Raw genomic sequence first — 19,757 nt, forward strand, 5'->3', positions numbered from 1 at the left:
GTTTGGGATTTCTGTTACTTTTAAACACACAGCTACTAATTGAAAGTCATCACACCTCACAGTGGTACAGCCCAAAAGGCAAAAAAGTCTTTTTTTTTTTTTTTTTCCAAGGCACTCCTGCCTTTGGCTACTTGTCCTTGAGGATGCTCTGCCCAGGTCACCACAGCAGATGACAGAGGGCACATGCAGAGTTTCCAGCCCCAGGCATCCTCTGAGAGCAGGGAATGGATCCAGCTGAAGCTGGCACTCATGGCTAGGTGGCTGATCTCACCACCACTGGACACAAACCCCATCACACACTTTAAAACCAGTTACTGCAATTCTCACAACTGGGCCCATCAGCACAGCTCTTGTCAACTTGCTTCCTGCCCACATTCTGAGATATTTACTCTCTTCTTCAAAATACTGATGTGTGTGCCAGAGTCCCAGCAGAGTAATTCCTACTGTTACACTGCAGTTAAAAGCAAGCCTTTGCCCTCAGCAGGGTGGTGCCCAGCTAGGAGCAGGCACTTGCAGTGTCTGGGGACTGGCAGCAGCAGCTGGATTCCTGCCCAAGAGCACAAGAATCCTGATGATTCTTGGCAGAAGATGGCACCAAGTGACCTATCCAAAGACAGCCCCTTTGGGATCCCATTGAGGTCTGTAGCTCTAGTCTGGCAAATGATATTATAATCTCACACAGTAGCCTTGGAAGGATATTTTATTTTTCTAACATTCAATCTAAACCTCCCCTGGAGCAACCTGACATTTCCTCTCATTCTGTCACTCATTACCAGCAGCAGAAGCTGAACCCCACCTGGCTCCTTTCAGGGAGCTGTGGAGGGCAGTAAGGACCCCCTGAGCCTCCTTTTCTCCAGGCTGAGCCCCCCCAGCCTCTCCTCATCACACTGGTGTCCAGACCCTTCATGTCCACACAAGGAGTTAAAGAGTTGACAGCATTTATGCTCAACCTTAGATCACCAATGAGTTTTCAAGAAAACAGGTTAATGCAGACCTTTGCAGCTTCTTTTTCTCAGTGGTTGCCAATAACCAATTTACTCTACAGTCCATGATTAATTCTAACCTTAAAGTAAAACCTAGGCAGTACACTTGCAATAGCACAGAGGTTGTTCAGAAAATACTGCTTAACATCCCAAATTAATTGGAAAATTTACATCTTGTTTTACTTTTCAGCAAATTAAACCTGCTCTCCCCAAACCTGTTACTTGTGTACCACTCAGGGAAATCTGAAAGTGTCTTGCAAAGTGGAAAGTATATAACAAAGTCAAAAAATATGAATGTTTCATCCTGATCCCTCTGAAGTTTTGGTACTTGCTAGTATTTATAAAGATTACTGGCATCAATCTCTGCTCCTCTAATGAATCTAATAAGTCTGAAAACTTCCTGGATAGGTTATTTCACCCAACAGGCTTGAGAAGAATCAGACCCATAAAGTTTACAAAGTGATTCAGGAAATACAATGCAATAAATCAATTCTCTAACTCCTATTGTGGAAAGAAGAAAATATTTCACATGCTAAGGCTGAATGAATGAATTCAGAATGGATTCAGAAATAAAGCTGATAAAAGAAATCTAGAATACATTTCTTTATCATACAATTCTGTTTGTAGCAGCTTTTTGTCTTGCTAAAAATCAGATTTAATGCAGACTATTAAGGTGTCACCTGTAAGAGAAATACCAGTTTAGTCCTTTTTGCAGTAGTGCCACAAATTCTGTTCTGATTATAAATATTTTGCTATATGTAAAGTGTTGTTCTAGGGACATGTGGTTCCTTTTGAAATACATATGAACCCTGACCATGTTTCAAACTAAATTAATGTACAACATCTAGCACAGTCTATCTGAAAGCAGGAATGCAAGAGCCTAGACGTCCTCTGTATGGACAGAAAATCTTATTTATATACTAGAAATGTCCTTTGATGCCTAACTGTTGCCTTGGAAACCATTACTAAAAATGAAAGTTTTGTCTCCAAAGGCAAAACCCACATAGTACTCATTTATCCCAAAGTTTGCCTTATCTTTTCCTGATCAATCTGGAACCCAAAGATTTGCAGACAAATGTTCCTGGCTTTTAATTCCTTCTTCCTATTCTAAAATGGTATCTTGCTGTAAATTTTTTGATTCCAGGTAACAAACAGGAATCAATACTTTATTTCCTAAAAAGCCTCTCATCAAAGACATATTTACATCCATTGTCTCAATAGGCTGGAAAACAAACAAAAAAATACATTTACACAATACTTGACCACTGCATCATAGATATAAAAGTCTATTTTTGGCTTAGTGTATTGTAGATAATTTCCAAGGAAAACACCCAATTGTACCATTCAGTTTCTGACACCAGGACTAAGACAAAAAGGGGAAGATAAAATAATCAGTTTCCCCTGAGCACTGACAGTGCTGTTCTGGGAGATGTGAGGCTAAAACACCGCTATTCAGTATGCAGACCCACTCTGTTCATTTCTTGCAGATACAGGTATGGGGCTGTTATCAATAAAAATCTCTGTGGAGAGGAAACATGAATTGTAAAATCACCAGAATCTTTGAGAGAACACTGAAGGTTTAACTTTCACATGTTGAAAACACAGTATGGAACTGAAGAGTTGCTATAAAATCCTCTAGGAATACACATGGCCTGCTGTTGGGAAGATGTTCACGGGGGAGAAAAAGGGCAGTGCCAAAATGATGGGCAGTAGAGCTGCAGGAGGGTTTGGCACCCACTGTGGGCTTCTAGTCCCCTCTGAAAGCCTTCCCTGAGTCCTCCACAGCCAACTGTGACAAATCTTTCCTTCTTTGCGTCCCCACCCTATTTTGGTCAGAGTTGTGCTGAGTCCTTTTAAAAACTGACAGGGTTTTTGACTTCCTGCTGAGTGTTCCTACAGAGAAATCTGCTGGACTTGCTCACGGGGAACAAGATCCCAGGGATGGAGCCCATGGAAGGCAAGAGCATCCCACAGAAACTTGGCTGTCCCCAGGTCATACAGAGTGAGTGCAACACAGAAACATGGACTGCAGCTCTCAGTCTGCCCTCAGGAATGAGGGAAGGACACTTCCCAAGGACCACAGGTGACAGGAAGGACTGGGCAGGCTCTGCCACAATGACTAAAACAGTCAGTGCAAGGACAGGAAAGCTGGACTTGAAGGAATAAGTGATTTGAAATGCTTTTCATTTCATTTTACCTGACTCTGTTGCTTTGAATTCTTCCCATTTACAAAGTTTTTAGTTCATATCATAAGGGTACGCAGCATTTCCCCACCTTAGTTTCCAAGCTTTTTGATCTTCTTCGGGGGGGGTCTGTGGTCGAAACAGATTCACCTTGGATGCCTGGCTGACACAGGGACCTGCCACTGGCCATCAGCCTCTGTGACATGCTGCACATGCTCCAGGAACCTGCTCAGCAGCATTAGGTAGCTGAGCACCTGGCTGCAGCCTTGGCAGGGTGGAGCAGTGGCTCTGAGGCACTTCTGAGTCCTACACCTGCACCATGTTAAGCAGCTGGGTGGAGTGACAGGAAAACAGGGAGCATTTCAACAAAGCCTGTTCTACGTTTCAGGGAAGTCCTTCAGCACAGATAAAGGGAAAAAGGAGCATGTCGTGGCACTGTTTGTTTTTTTTCACAGCATAGCACTTCCTGATGAAAAGCAGCTCTAGCCATGATGACCAGGACAGGCACTAACTACTCTATAAAACTAATTGTTCTGTGTCGGTATCCAGCAGAAAATTACAGGATAAATAATAGCTGAAAGCCTCCAATTGTCATTTGGTTTTGTTCCTGTACCTCACTGGGAGAGGGGCTGCCTGGCCATTCCCAGTGCCTGGCACCAGCTGGGCCCATTAGCCTGGGCTCAGAGCTGACACTGAGAACTAAATGAAGGAAATCTCTGCTACAAAGTAAAATCTGGGGTCTTTTTTTCCCCCAGCTGGCATATTAAAACCAATAGAAAACCTTGCAAAGTGACTTGTTTTCCTCTAGGTCAGCTTGCAGTTCTGTATAGAACGTCTAAGAAATGGAAGTTTCAGCAAAATTATCAGAACACCTCTATTTTAGGCCTAAACTAAAAGTAAATTTATATTCTACATATATAAATATACAAGATCTAAAATCCCATTACAATATCTAAATTGAATTCAGTAGATGCACCACAATACTTACTGCAGTACAGAGAAATTAGATGAGTTCCTTATTTTGGCCATACATCACTTTTTAAAGTGGAATAGAAAAAAAAAGGTAAAATAAATTATTTAATGTTCATTTATCTTCTCTATTACAATTCTGTCACTGTGCCCTATCATGGGAATATAGAAATTCTGCACATTTTGTGAGAACAGCAATGAGAAAGCACTCTGCCTCTGAAATAGTTTTAGGTTAAATGATAGAGATGAAAGTTACTCAAAAATCAGCTCGCAATTAACTGTTGTGATAATAATTGCACCTGAAATGTAGTTTGGTATCAGGAAAAATGGTGTACTGGGACTTGTCATTTGTCTTCTTCACGTTCAAGAATTTTTCACTTCACTGGAACCCCCCTACAACACCACAAACCAAAAAGCCCACCCCAACTCCCCTCACCCCAATCCCATTTTCCAGTTTATTTGCATCACATAAGGAATTAAGTATTAATAAACTGAGACCTAAACCATGCAAAGAAGGTCCTACATGTCCTGCTAGAAGATAAACTTCAGTGAAATAAAATTAAAATTCTAATTTATGAATGCAAGGCTTGCATTGGCAGCGTGCTTCCAACAGTGAAGCTGGTAAGATTCCCTCCTCTCCCATCTCTCTTTCACAAACATATCCTTGTAAATGAACACAAACTGCCAGAAGAGGAAACAACATTGGAAAAGAGCCTCCACAGCCAACAAAACCACAAAGAATGAAAAAGGTCTCCCACTTACACTTGCACATTTGCTTAAAACAAACTTTTGCCAAAGTTTATTACACATCCCTTAGCCAAAAATCAAAACAGCTTCCCTTGGCACTGCCAGGGCGTTTGCTGAATCACATGACTGGGAAGGGAACAACGCCAATCCCCAACTGCTCTTCCTACGGCACAGACGAATCTGAAACTGGAAAAGAAGAGGCACCAGGCAATCAGCCGCTCAAGCTAGATAAGAAACTCACACTTGTGGTGTAGGCAGCTTCGGGGTCGTCCTCCAGCACCCGTGACAAGCCAAAGTCGGAGACCTTGCACATGAGGTTGCCGTTGACCAGGATGTTGCGCGCCGCCAGGTCGCGGTGCACGTAGCCCATGTCCGACAGGTACTTCATGCCAGAGGCGATGCCCCGCAGCATTCCCACCAGCTGGATCACCGTGAAGTGCCCGTCGTGCTTCTGCAAGGCGAGAAACAACACAGCTACTGCCCCTTTGTTGCATGCCGCAGCCCGTATTTGAAACGCCTCTGCCACCCGTCCAGCAAAGCCGCCCACTTGCAAGCTTGTGTTTTCAAGGACTTGAGTTGCTTGCCAGTGCATCCCATCACATGTCTCATTGTGCAGCTTATCCCCCTTTCCTCCACATTTTCACACATTTCACAGTCTTCCTGCTGACAACATTTAATTGCTTTCATACTTGGTTACTATGAGCACCTTCCCCCAACGCTATTTTTAGTACAACAATGAGAAAGGACACAAATTTCTTCACCTATGGCCTCAGGAAACAAAGAAACTTCTTTTTATTGTCTCAGCCTTGATTGCCCGCATTGAGGTACTGCTGTTACCTCACTTTTATGGTACCTTTTTGGGGAGGGTTTGTTTGTTAAAAAAAAAAAAAAAAAAATTCCCAAAATCACCTGAAAAAAGTCTGGGGCTTTAGCTCATGTTGCTTGTGCACCTAACACCTAATGTCTGAATGCTAGATTAAATGGGGTAGAATTCAGGGGTTATGTAGGTTTGCCAAAATTTTCCTGGCAGATTAAACTCAGATCCATGAATGCATTAAACACGTTCCGAAATCTATAGGAGTTGAACATGCAAATAAGAGTTATGCCATTAACTGTGCTTGCCCAGCTGGGCAGCCTTGCTGGGCCTCAGTTTCTCCATCTGCAGTATCAAAGTTAATCACTTCTTTATGTCCTGCATCAGACAGCTCCTGAATTACGTGGCAGTGGGGACATGCACAGAAATGTGATTGCAGGCTCTCTGCCTTGTTTAGACCTGCCCTATTACCATTCACAGCAGACTGCTTGCAGGAATATTTTTTGTGACCTCAGCTGGCAGACATTCAGCTTCTCATGGATTATTCAGTGACCCAAGGCCTTTTATGTTCATAGGAACAGCCAAACAAAACCAACTCCTGCAAACAAGTTAACTTCCCATTGTCTCTTTCAATACTTTTAGCATTGGGCTACAGACAAATAACAAGTTCTGATCAGCATTCAGGACACTTCTATTGCTTAGCTCATGCATTTAAGCAAGATGATTTTTACAGGGGAGAAGCTTACAGGAAGTTCAGCAAATTCATTAGCTTCAGCAAAGCAACAGGCTGAACTATGCTTAGCTTTATCCCTGGTGAGCAAAGTATTTCAGCATTCCCATAATGAGTCAATGATTTGGGGTCTACATCCAGCTAGTCAGGATATGAACATTTAAAGACTATGACAAAAATCAGAAAGAAAATGGTAAAAGGAAGACACCAACACACCTTGTCAGCTAGATGACCTCACTGCCTCATTATTCTTCTCAGCAACATTTGTACTGAAGGAGCCATGCCAAAAACCACAGCCGCCTCCCAAGAAAGCACATTTAATGACACTTCTTTGAAACCAGCTATTTACAACTGATTTAGAGCATTTTTTTCCCCCTTGAAAATATCAGTGTCTTGTATCATGGCAGTAAAGTTTTCTGTCTCTAAAATCTCCACACTGAAGTGGAGGCAGCTCTCCCAGAGAGACCTCCCTCCTTGTCACCATCAAGGCCACCGATGAGCACCTGGCTCTGCAGAGGACACTCAGCTGAGCCTCAAGACACAATGAGTCCCAGACTACCAGTGACAGATGTTTCAAATAAACTCATCCCATCCAGCAATTAAGCAAAGAGGGACAAGAGATTATATCCTTAACTGCTTTAAGCTGCTTCCTGTAAAGGAAGGACAGGAATTCTAGCCAATATTTTTGTAATGAGGCCACATGGGATTTCTGGGTTTGCCTTTTGTTTAATAATTCCAATTGTTCAATTGATAAAAAAATTCCAAATCTGGTTGCCAACAGTTAGTACTCTTCACACTTACCATGTATGGATTACTCTTTTTCAGCTAAATGTAGAATTAGGATTTGGAACAAAGTGCCAGCACCTGATTTTTGCAGAATGACAATTCAAGCCCCTCTCTACCCCCATAATAAAGCACCAAACTAAACCAACCCCTCAAACCTCCTCCTTAACAGCTCCATTTTTTCAACAAACCTGAGTCATCTGCAACACCTCCCTTAACCTTTTGTCTTCTTGGATTGCAAGCATTCATTCCTTCCTTTTTTAATTTCTTCTCTTTCAAATCTAGACCATGCTTGGCTGATTTTTCATAAAACATAACCTTTTGTCTGCTCTTTCCAAGTCTCAGTACTTGCCTTACCAGTATGGCTGTAATGCCTGAGTTTAAAACAATCTCATGCTTTTGCCATTCTCTCCATCCTTCTTTCAAGTTTTTTTGGGCTTCTGCCTTGACACAAAAAGTTAAAGCTTCTTATCTTCACTGTTAAAGAAATGACAGACTTGCTAAAATACCAGCTGCAATTTTATTCTCTCCTCCTTCTCCCTCTGTATGTTTCTCAGAATTCTCTACTGCATCTGTTCTCCTCTCTCTTTTCTCATGCTTGGTTTTATATTTTTTCACTGCCAGCCTTGCAGTTGGACCAACTACATTTTTACTGTCAGCAGAACAGTCTTTCCTCTGTCAAGTCTCTTTGTGATCACTTTTGCATCAGTTTCCATGCCAGCTGTATCCCCTTACAATCTATAATCTTATCATTCAATAGATCAAAAGATTTTTGATGTAAGCTGGTCGGGATACAGACTATGAGCTATATTTAACCTTTAGAAAATTCAGCTAGATTGATGAAATTACAGCAGGTAGAATCTGACCTCATATTTTCAGCATTTTTCAAGCCCCCAAGTACAATCCTTTGGCAACTTCCCACTATCTTGTTTCATTCACTTGGCATATAGGGAAATAAAACACTCATCTGACTGATAGCATGGTTGTTACCCAGGGCTTTATTCTGATTCCCATAGCTTAGATTTGAAATATGTTTTTGATAGGATTCCCACTGGGCTGTTAAGGGTGTTAATCAATACTGGCAGCAATTCAGACCTCAGTGGACTCACCACATTTATCCTATCATCCCATTAAATTTTAATCAAGCTTTGATGGCTTTGCTAAATAAACTTTTCTCAACAGCTGGGTATAGAAGCAATATCTGAGTAGTTGCTCTTGCATTTACGCAGCCCTTAAAAATGCCCTGAAAAAAGATCTTTATTCAGCTACAGTTTGCTTTTAAGAACCTCATGTAAGTGAAATATTCTCCTTGTGTCACAGACCTTTCAAGAGCACTAACTTATAATGGGCTGCTGAAGAGGTTCAGTTACTGTAGGGGAAGAAGGAGGATATCCAGAATTTCTCTCATTGCATTTTTCCCTCCCGTTTTCAGCTCCAGTGCCCAGTTGAGTACTCTTCTACAAGCCCGTGGAATTTTTCTTCTTCAGAAGGTTTTTTCCATTTCACTACCTAGTAATCTTTTGGAGGTGTGGCCACTGGATTTTTCTGTATTGTTTCTGGAGTTCCATCTATTCCAAAATCCACTTCCTCATGTGCCAAAGGACTCAGAAAACTTTCAGGCCTTTATCCTCTGTGCAGGATTTACTGCAGGTCTAAAAAATTTACTGCAGATTATTTAGATCTCAATTTAGGTGGAGAACAGCACTGAAAATGGTGTGTCTGTGTCTAACTTAGGTCATATTCACCACTGACACTGGTCACTGGGTGAAATACACAGTTTTGCTATGCATTTATTGTTACAGTTTTACTCTGCAAAGTAAATGGTGGAACTTTGTCAAGATAAATCTTCCAAAATTCAAGTTGCAGTTTGGTAGAGTAACTCATGCTTCAAACTATTGTGTGTCACATTAAAGTTTTTATTTTTGGTACTAAATGAGGTCAGCTGATAATTTCTTCTTCATTCAACTGTTGACAGAGTTCCATGCAGACTTAATTATTATTAATAGATCCCATTAATTCAATTAGTAATTACTTTAGTTCATTTTAAATGCTAATGAGTGATCCTACACAGAGTGCAGAACAGCACTACCCCATACTTCTTCCCATCCAAATTCCATTCCCTCCAAACAGGATGTAGCAGAAATTTCGTGAAGATCATATTTCTCTGGCTGCTCACAAGCATCTCATGTGAGAGTTTTAAAGCCTTACTGAAGCCAAAGTTTATAGATCAGCTGCTTCTCCTACAGCCACAAAGCCTGAGCCTTGTTACAAAAGGAAACCAGAACTGTTTGACAGAATTAGTTCTTGACAAATCCATGTTGGCTCACACTTATCTCACTGTTATCTTTAAGATGCTTAGACTTTGTTTGATAATTTGTTCCAGAAATCTTACAGCAGTTGACATTAAGCTGACTGGCCTGTAATTTCTTGGCTTCTTTTTTCCTCTCTTCTAAAACACATTCAAAATCCCTTCATTGAAGACATTAACTCTGTTCTGATCTTCTGATTTCTCATTCTTGACAAATTCATGAAGAGCACACTGAGAGAGTCCACATTACCTTTCAAATTCTTTTTGCCTTCAAATACAAGACCATTTGTAATAAATTTATCGTTGCTCGGTACTAAGAATATCTACGGTATTTAATGTCTAAGTAAGAATATCTACATATTAAAAATGCCCAGTACTTCTAAATCAAATTCTCACAGCAGCATCAGAAAAGCTGTTATACATCCTTTTAGGAGGGTAAAACATTGCTTGAGAACAAATGCTGGCTCTGTAGCATCAGTGACAGCTTCTCAGTGCAGTCTTAGGTCACTTAAATACATGCTGCTTACAATTTCACTGTTAAGGTAATTCAGTCTTTCATATTCACTTAATAATTGCTCAATCTCAGTTTAGTTTAAAAAAAAAAAAAGTATCAGCAGTTTCCAGGTTTCCAGTGCAGGTTTTCTGCTTTACAGATTGATTTTTGAATGCAAAATGCCACCTTTATCCTGCCAGGAAAGGAACATGCCTCCAATACATTAAAATGCACATGAATGCTGCGTGGGAAAGCAAAAGAAGGAATATTAGTTATGAGCTCCAATGTTTTTGCCTCTCTGAATGCAAATAAATAATAACAGGAACCATTAAACTTAGGAAAGGCCATCTGGCTTTTTTCCCCCACAGCCTACTCTGTCTGGTGAGGCCATGTTAGATGGATATACCACACACACTTTACAACACTGTTTCACAGAATTTGCTGCAAGTGTTCATTTTTGTCTTCTCTCACTTTCCCCCCAAACTTGCTAAATGTGTCTGCCACAGCATCTAAACTGTAGCTGAAAAAAGGGTGAGTGTGATGGCAAAGCTGCTCTGAGGATAACTTCATAACGATTACTGCGAGAAACAGCAATATATCACAATATTTTCTCTGTCTAGTAACACTTATCTTAGCCTCTGCTAGGCCAGCCTTGAGGGATTAAAACTGAATTCCAGGGTTTCATTTGCTGTACAGTCTGCTGCAGCTGGTGCTCTAAGGCAATTAAGCATATTTCTTATAGACTCTTATAAAGAAAAAAAAAAATGTGTGGCAGCATTTTTACTTACTGTGCTTGCCTGTATATAAATCTAACTTTTTTCCACAAGTATTTTAATTTTCTGAAGTGAATGGAAATCCATCAGCACCAGTTTTGAGTAGGAAGAGGAGAATTACAACGGCAAATAGCAACAATGAAGAAAGCAAGGTGGTGCTGTGATTACCCCTTCTTTTCACAGCTCTGAGATTCACAACACCGGGGAAGACTGGAGCATCTTTCAAACCTGAATATTGCTGTCTATCCAGCACACCTTGGACACTGAGCAGGAGCAAAGCTCTGGTACTCTGCAGCTGCAGAAAAATACTGAAAGAAGTTCAGTATTCTGGTGATATTCTTTGGTCATTTTACGTGATTCTGGGAAGCCAACCACAAACCTCCTCCAAAAAGCAGCTTCCAGACATGTTCTTTTTCTGTGTTTGAAACCATGCCCACACTGCCTGGTGCACGAGGAGGTGAGCACAGACCCCAGCCAGCTCAGAGCTCTCCAGGAATCATTCTTCCCAAGAAGCCACCTCACCTCCTAGTCACCCTGTTCCTCTCCATGTGATGCTAAATCCAATTATTTTAGCCAAGAATGATCCCTTAAATGGAGCTGTGAAACCAAAATGGAGCAGATGAGATTTTAACCTGAATCTGTGAGGCACAGGCTTGGAGAGTGGGATGAGTGGGGGATGATGTGTTGGGGTGAAAAAACCAACCTCGGGGAAAGGACTTTTGTAGGAATTATTGCAATCATCTCATAGGCTTGGCTCCAACAGCCATCTCCAACCCACAGCAGGGAAAACTGCCAAGCTGCTTGCTAAAAAGGTTTTGTGGGTTTTCAGCTTTTTTTTTTTCTCTACTTTGTGGTTATTATGCATCTCTCCTGGTTGTCCTGTCTCTTCTGCAGCCTGTATCCACAAGCCTGAGCAAACACATCTGACTGCTACTGCCCTGTCTAATCACTAACATCTTTCTATCAATACAGAGAGCTGCCCTTTCAACCCTTCTTGCCTTTATTATTTGCCTCATATGCCTGCAGAATAAAGGATTGCTGAGAACTCCATGACACAGGCAGGTGACTAAAACATAAAGACAATGTGGCCCATCCAAAGTCTGTGTGAAACTGGTAACAGGAAAATTTACCTGCATCTCTTCAATTCCCAGGGTTAGCCACTTTCTTTCCAAGCACAGATTTCCTCTGTCTGGAAGCTGTTGGTGTAATGCTGGAAGAGGCTTCTAGCCCCTGAGGAAATACTTAGCTGGAAACCCACATCCTTTTTCAGAGAAATCTCTGCAAGTGTTACCAGAAATGAAGCCACATGAACCTCATTTCTGGTCAGACAATTGTTTCATTGATGGCAAATTTCAGGTATGCTTTTGTGGGATGATAACCTACATGTCTCAATCTGACATGATAAAAGGCCCCCAAACAACACTACAAAAAACTAAGTTTCATCTTTTGTAAATGAGTTTTAGATAATTGCGAAAATAATGCAGTATTTCTGTGGAAAATTCAGTGTCAAGTGTATCCAGCAATTTAGGATGTCTGATGATGCACAATCACTGAAATTAATTACCATCATCTTACAAAATTGGTTCTAATCAGCTGATGCCTTCCCACTTCAGAATATCTCTGAAGCAGCTTCATATTGCAAATCCATGCCAATGTTTTTTACCCAAAAACTCAACATTAGCAGCTGGCATACAGGATACTTTGTGGGGTGGGGAAGACATAATTCAGCTGAGCTTGCTGTTAAATCCATACAAATAGCAGAAAGTGGGCACTGCTCTCTCCAAAGCAAGGAAGTAAAGGCTATTTAGATTTTAGGGGTGAGAGATTAAAGGGTTGGGAGAGGCTTCTGATTCGTGGCTCAGCCTGTACTGGCATGAAAGCAAATATCCCACCACGGCTGTGAGGAGGGTGATGGAATTATTCCTCTGGAATACCCTCACGTGGCTCACCACAGAATCTCACTTTGAATTTGTAAGACTGACCCATTTTTGCAGGCTTTTGGAGAAAGACAGATGGAGGGATGTGCTGGGGAATTTCTGCCGGTTGTGGTACGTGGGGAAGTATTTCTTATGGTCAGAAATGGACTTTTTTCCCCTCTGTGTAAAAACACTTTGCACTGGAACAATTGATTCCTTTAAATAATAAGAAAGACAGACTGTGTGATAAGCCCTTCAAATCCCCCAGCATTTGTTATAGTCACTGAATGCCTTTCATTAGGATTGCTAAAGATAAAGCCTCTCTGCTGCTTTGTATCTTCACAAAAGCTTTTAAAAATGTGGACTTATATCTGCAGGAAACAACTATTATTAATGAAGCAGCTGGATTTCTTTTTAAATAGGTTACTATGAAGCCATTTGCTCTGCTAATTATAAACAGAAATGCTGACATATATCTACAGTGCTTTGGGATGTTGAATATTATCTAAAGTATATTTAAAAAGCATTTTAGAAGAATAACCCATATCTGAAGTGTGAATTGAAGCTGTAAAATAATATACATGAAAAACAGCTGCAGGAATTATTAGCTCACATTTCCCCCCAGCAGTTCTGCTTCCAAATATATCCGATGCAATGTGAGAAGCATTGCTCCACAGTAACATCATAATTCTGCTGATGCCACTTTCTATTAAAGTATCCTAATAAGTAGTAACTGTTCTGATACATGAATGCATGTGAAATAAACCTGGAATACAGATATCACACCAGAACAGTTCAGAGAAAGGTAATTCTCTCTCATGAATTATTTCAGGACTTGGTTCTATTCTCTTCTATGAAATTCTCCACACACACATGCACAGAACAATGTTTCAGGCCCAGACAAATCTTCCTGGGGACCTGCTGAAAAATCACAGAGCAGGAAAGCTGCAAGTACTCAAATCAGGGGCAGTTCCTTGCTGCAGATGGACAGAGAGATGAGCCAGAAAGGAAAGGGGAGTAATTTTTAAAAACTACCCATGTCTAAGACATGGATGATATCAAATGCTCCATAAAAATAACTTTGAGAAATCAGCAAATTCTCAGGGGAAACTGCTGGTGTGTTTCTGACAACATAACAGATATCTGTCATTTTTCTTGACAATGGAAAATAAAAAATTTTTTGGAAGAGTAGGTGAAGGGGAGAACAAAGAAATGTCAGAGAAAAAATTCCTGTGGAATAATCCAAACCAGAAGGTAAAGAGAATCATGGTCTGGAGGTATCTGTGTCAGTGGCTCTGCTGTACTCTCAGGGCTGTATCCTTGTTCCAAATGCTCTTCTCTGGTGGCTTCCCCTCTTCCCAACAAGTACTGCCTGCATGACTTTCTCCCCTCTCATTTAATCTTTCTGAAGTGCTGGCTGCTTTTCCCTCCTGCTTGTTCACTTTTTTTTCTCTATGCAGTTCCTTCCTCCTGCTACCACAGAAGAGCCTTCAATCACCACCACCAAGATTTTCACACCAGTATTTCCACAGCTCCCTGTTGAATGTCTCTCCTTTGGGATACCCTTTCAAACAAATTCCCAAATCCACAGGCCCCTGACTTCCCACAAGCCCAGATTTGCCATTCTGCAGGATGGAAAGGGCAAGGTGGGCTACTGAGGGCTGGTGTTTACTTTTTAAGACAAATCTGAGATACTTGACATTAAAATTATTCCCCCAGGGTCTTAGGTCAGGGGGTCTCTGGAGCACTTTCAAGGGTTCTGTTAAAAAAAAGACTATTTTAGGATAAGCTTAGCTCACGGAGGAGGGGGGGTCATCCTTTCCTTTTACATTTCTAAAAGGAATTAAATACAATTTTGCTAGCATATTAATCACATTTTCTGTAGCCCTTCTTTAATGTTTATTAAGGACCTTTGGGGGTTAATTAATGCCAGGACATTTCACCCATGAACTGTTTTCTAATTCAATTTGTTAAATGCAAGTAGCCATAAATATTATAAATCAATTACTGAGTATATTCTACGCTTCACCAACCAAAAAAATCATAACAGAGTATTTTTGAAGGTGATTGAGAAAAATGAACCACTTCCATAAGGCCAGGCATTTATGCTTCAATTTATCTTTTCTTTCACAAAAACAATTTGAAATACATTTTGCTAAATACAGGACCTCCTTTTGTAGAAGAAATCAATTATATTCTGAAGTTTAAATCTTCTTTTTTTTCCAGCCGTGCTCTAATGTATTACTGTACCTCAGAAACGTACCCTGGGGAAAAGGCTTCCATTCTTCACTAGAAATCCATGAATAACATTATGTAGAAATTAATTTGTGATAAATGATTTAAAATCTTAACCTAGAATGGTTTCTGATTCAAATGTCATCAGGAAATGGCACCTCACCCGCAGGAAGGAGTCAAGGGATCCGTTCTCCATGTATTCAACTACAATCATTACTGGTCTGCCTGCAAAACAGCAAAGAGACACATCAGGATTATGGACATTTTATGGGGCTTTTACAATTCTAGCTGTTCTGCAGAGATTATTCACAGTAGCTGAATATATAAAATATTTCCAAAATTCTCATTTATATCACAAACACAATTCCCTGTGTTCATCCTAAGAATTATTTTCTATGCACTTTTTTTTTTTTCTTTTGTTCTTAGCTGAATGCACATCATTCACTTTGGTGTATTCTCCCTTAAGAAATGATCAAAGAAGAGCCTGCTATCTCCCAATAGCAAAACTTGCCATGTAATATTTTGGAATATATCTGAATTAAGGCAAAATCCAAATATTCATAAGCCATGTCCAGTTAATTACAAACTGAGGGTCATAATTTTCCTTTTAAACAAAAATAAATCTCAGTGACTTAGAAACATAGGAGACAGATAGAATGGGGTGTCACAAAAAAAGTTCTCCTAGATCTGCTGTGTGCATCGGGTGTGTATAATCCAGAAAAACCCTGAATTCATATGTTTGTAAATACCTCAAATATACACAGTGTTACTCAAATCACGGCTTTGCTCAACCAGCACAGTCCCAGGGTGGCACCATATCCAAACTGAAGCAGAACAAGACATTACATTTATTTCTGGGAAGGATATCCAAATCTGAAGATACACCTTTGAAGTGTGTACTTAACTTAAGCACCAGCTCACTGCTGGTACCCTTTAAAAACAATAAAACCCTCTATAAGTGCTTGACAGGAGAGGGGCAATCAGGCTGCCAACCAGGCTGCACAGCAATTCTTAGAATTATTAATATCACAAAGCAGCCATTCTACACAAAAAAATAGTGAAGAAGAATGTTACAAAGATTAGGAAGGAGGTGAAAGGGCTTAAAATGGCAGACCTTTCTTTTCCTGGGAATGCCCATCTCTTCTGGGGTTTGTGGGAAACCAGAGCTATGCCAAGTGCTGACACTGAGTCCACTATTTCACTTCCTCAGTTCCACACCAGCTGGGCCAATATTTTTCAAGCCCAAAAGAAGACCCTTTCATCACTTTTTTTTCCCCCCTCTTCTGCTCAAATTATGTTTGTGATTTTCTTGGATGAGGGGATGAGAAACAAACACAGTGCTCAGGCCGATGAAGTGTAGAAGGACATTTTGATTGTTCCAGCACAATTGTCCATTTCTGATCAGTTTGGTTAGTAGTGGAAGTGTTTATTAAACTGTCCACAATGAACAACAGGCCACAGCCAGGTACTTCTCCTGAGCTGTTACAGTTTACCTTCAATCTAAAAAAGTGAATGATCCATTTCTGTGTTTGCTCCAGCATGTTGACCCAGAGTTTTGGGTTCCTGATAATGCCCATTCACAGAGCTTAGTCTGGTCTTTTTGTAGTTCCTATCAACATTCCCTCATTTCCTCAAATAAAATTTGTGATTCTCTCATTATTTCTTCAAAATTTGTGATTATTGACTCTCATGTTCACATCTTCCATGAATAAAATATTTCACAGTGCTGTCACAATACTATTTTTTTTTTTTTGGTGTGTGTGAAAATTCCCAGGTGCCTTGATAGCTTTTATGGATAGCCCTTGGAAGTGTGAAGAATAACCAGCTTCTTTCTTTTTTTAACTGAATGCTTAGTCTCAGCTGCTGATGTGCATTTGCCACCAAATCAATTATATTTATCTGCACCCATTGGTTATACCCTGGTTTTGCATTATAAACTTAAAAGATACATCACTTTTAAGCTCTTAGAGATCAGAGCATTTTAAAAATTCATGTTTCCTTTAGTTCAATTTGCTAATGATGACTGGTTGTACAGCCCATTCTCTTTAGTTTCAAGCACATGAATGCCCCAGATTCCCTTACCTTTATCATTCCTTACTGTGACAGGGCTGACACCTCCACATGAAAGGAAAATCCTGAAATCTAGGGAAGTAAACAAACTACAGCCCGATGCTAGAGAATCTTACACTGTGCAAAACCCTCTTGAGCAAGTAGTAATTTCTGAATTGATGCAGACAATAGCATTTGTCAATAAATAGGGGTGTAAAGCTGGCTTTCAGATGGCATATTTGGTCAGAAAATTCTCTTTCTGGGTAAATCAACAACTAAAGCACCTGTACAGAAAATTTGCATTTGAAGGGAAGGACAAATGGAGCTTTAAAACAGAACTCCTGGTTTCCTGTGGGTAATCCTTTGGCACTCTAGACTTTCCAGAAGCTGTAATTTTCTCTAGAGGTTCACAGGCTCTCATTGCAGCTTTTATGCTCCTTAGATTCATATCCTTCAACACAAATTATTTTCATACTTGCTAAACAGAACTATTAAGTCTTCTACATTCTCTCACAAAATATTCCTCCCTCCAAAGAAACCCCACCTGTACTTCCTTTTGCTTAGACCCTATGCTCCTAGGTTAAAGTAACTAGGAAATATATTTATATGCATTAATCTGTGGATTTAAAGAAGATTTTTTTTTATTTTTTCACTGGACAATGAGATTTTAAAGCACTCAACTTGAATGACTTGAAATGACGTGCCTTAACACAAAACCAGCTCTTCCAAGTGACAGCACAGGAATGGCACTAAATACACCAAAAAAGCAGCATTGTCCTTCTAACAGGTTGCTGTATATCAGAAAATCAGCATATCATCAGTAAATTTAGTCACGTAGGCTGATAGCTTCCCACTGTCTGTAGCATTTGCCATGCTACCTAAATTTCAAATTAAAGTGAGGTGGGATTGTGTCAAGACACCGAAAATAAACCTGGCTCCATCACTTGCATATCTCCAGCAAAAATCTTTAATCTGGACACAAATTCTCAAATAATCTGGTCTTTAGTGTGACAGCACTTGATAAAAGCCACCTGATTTTGGCTGCAAGTTTAAGGTATCCCTGGAGCTATTTATGTATTCCAAGCCAGACTGTGACAGTGACATTTTTAGTCAGCACAGTATTTGTCTTTGGAGCACCCGTGGATTAAAAGTGTCTCAGCTGTTGTCAGGGTGGCTTGAAGACATAGTAAAAAATTCTGGAACACAGCAGAATCCAGTGGGAACTTTTACCACCAAAGCAGCAACACTGGCTCTATTGCCAGTATGTTAACCTTTACAGAGTAGTGAAATTTGAGTCCAGAAAAACTTGTATGTGCTGGACCCCTGTACAGACACAAAATACTGCTTTAGTTTTAAAAAGGATTGCAAAACTGACTTTAAAAATAATACTGGGAGATTTCCAAACTACTATAGTGTTTGCATCTAAATAAATTTTTAAAAAAGCTCTTACTTAGACTACGAAAATGCACATTGTTCTCATGGCACTAAGAAGTCTTCATCCTCAAAACAAGAACAGGGATGAATAAATGAGAGTGAGGAAGAGAAGTCTCTGAGACAGAGAAGCAATCTTTGATTATTTTATTAAGGGGTAGGCTAATGCAATGCTGGAAGGCATTGAATTATTTTCCCAGGATTGCTTACAGCACAAAAAATGGAGAATAAAGAGGTTTAAGGACAAAGAGCAGCAGGATACAGATGGCAGCCAAGGCACTCCTGACCTCCATCAATGGCTGAACCTCCTGGGATAGGAACACACCCATCTCCAGTCCAAAGAATTGCCCAGGGAATGTTCAGGGCAGTATTTCCACACGGATACAGGAACAAGTACAGGAGAAGGATCTGAAGAACTGAGTTAATTTTGCAGTCAAGAGCCACACAAGAGAAGGAATGCAAAAAGGACACTGAAAAAGGTGTCAGCCAAGGGCTTGGAACCACAGAGCTAAAAACTGTGGGTGTTGCTAGAGGAAAGCACACAGCTTCTTGTTTGAACTGGGGGAGGATGAAATAAAAATGTTTGAAGCTGGTTCAATGATCAGATCAGTCAAACAAATCAGCCTTGCAGCAGTTTTAGATGCTTAGCACTGCTGGAGTGGGGAGTACTGTGAGAAAACAGACCTTTTAAAGCAGAGGAATTATAGTGTCCTCAGAACTCTAAATACAGATTTTACACACTACATGTATCACATTTATAATTTGCAGCACATTATAACAGGTGTATCATTTTACTACATAGTTAAGATAACAACGTGAAATAATAACTGTATTTATACATGACACACACACTGATACCATTCCTCACATTCTCATACATCCTCAATTCTCAGAATTTTTGGGAAAGCATAAATATTCCCGCCCCAGACACATGTGGGATGTTGTCTAAAGCAGTTTTCCCTCCTTGCACGTGGAGTAACTGTGGCTCTGGGAGATCCATTTCAGAGTTCCAGCATCCCAGAAAGCCACACTGACCACACAAGAGCAGCACTGGGGCTTGGCATGATGCAGGAAAAGGCCAGCAATTCAATTTATCACAACTGAGATGAATCTATGGAAGGGGCAGGGGCTGTTCACTGTTTTGAGGCAACTCCCACCTTGTGACAAGAGGCTGACTGCTTTGGACAACTTTCCCTAAGAAAGTTCTTCACTGCAGTTCTCCCACTCAGCTGCACTACAGTGCCACTCAAACAAAACCACTAAAAATGACAAACAACCTGTATTGATGTCATGCCACCCCAAAATATGCTGCAATCTTGTATTTTCCATTGATCAATCTGCTT

At 40.4% G+C, this 19,757-nt stretch overlaps 1 protein-coding gene across 2 annotated transcripts in view; it reads right to left on the reverse strand.

Moving 5' to 3' along the window:
• The window catches only part of EPHA6 (EPH receptor A6), a 368,662-nt gene that overhangs the window by 35,822 nt on the left and 313,083 nt on the right, over positions 1-19,757 (reverse strand). For both annotated transcript variants that reach the window (XM_053934140.1, XM_053934139.1), the window contains 2 exons: positions 15,098-15,159; positions 5,124-5,333 (listed from right to left, as the gene is read on the reverse strand). In XM_053934140.1, coding sequence (XP_053790115.1) covers positions 5,124-5,333; positions 15,098-15,159 — 272 coding nt within the window. The remainder of the gene's footprint in view (positions 1-5,123; positions 5,334-15,097; positions 15,160-19,757) is intronic.

This window comes from Vidua chalybeata, chromosome 2, assembly GCF_026979565.1.
Source record: "Vidua chalybeata isolate OUT-0048 chromosome 2, bVidCha1 merged haplotype, whole genome shotgun sequence".
Lineage (NCBI taxonomy): Eukaryota > Metazoa > Chordata > Aves > Passeriformes > Viduidae > Vidua > Vidua chalybeata.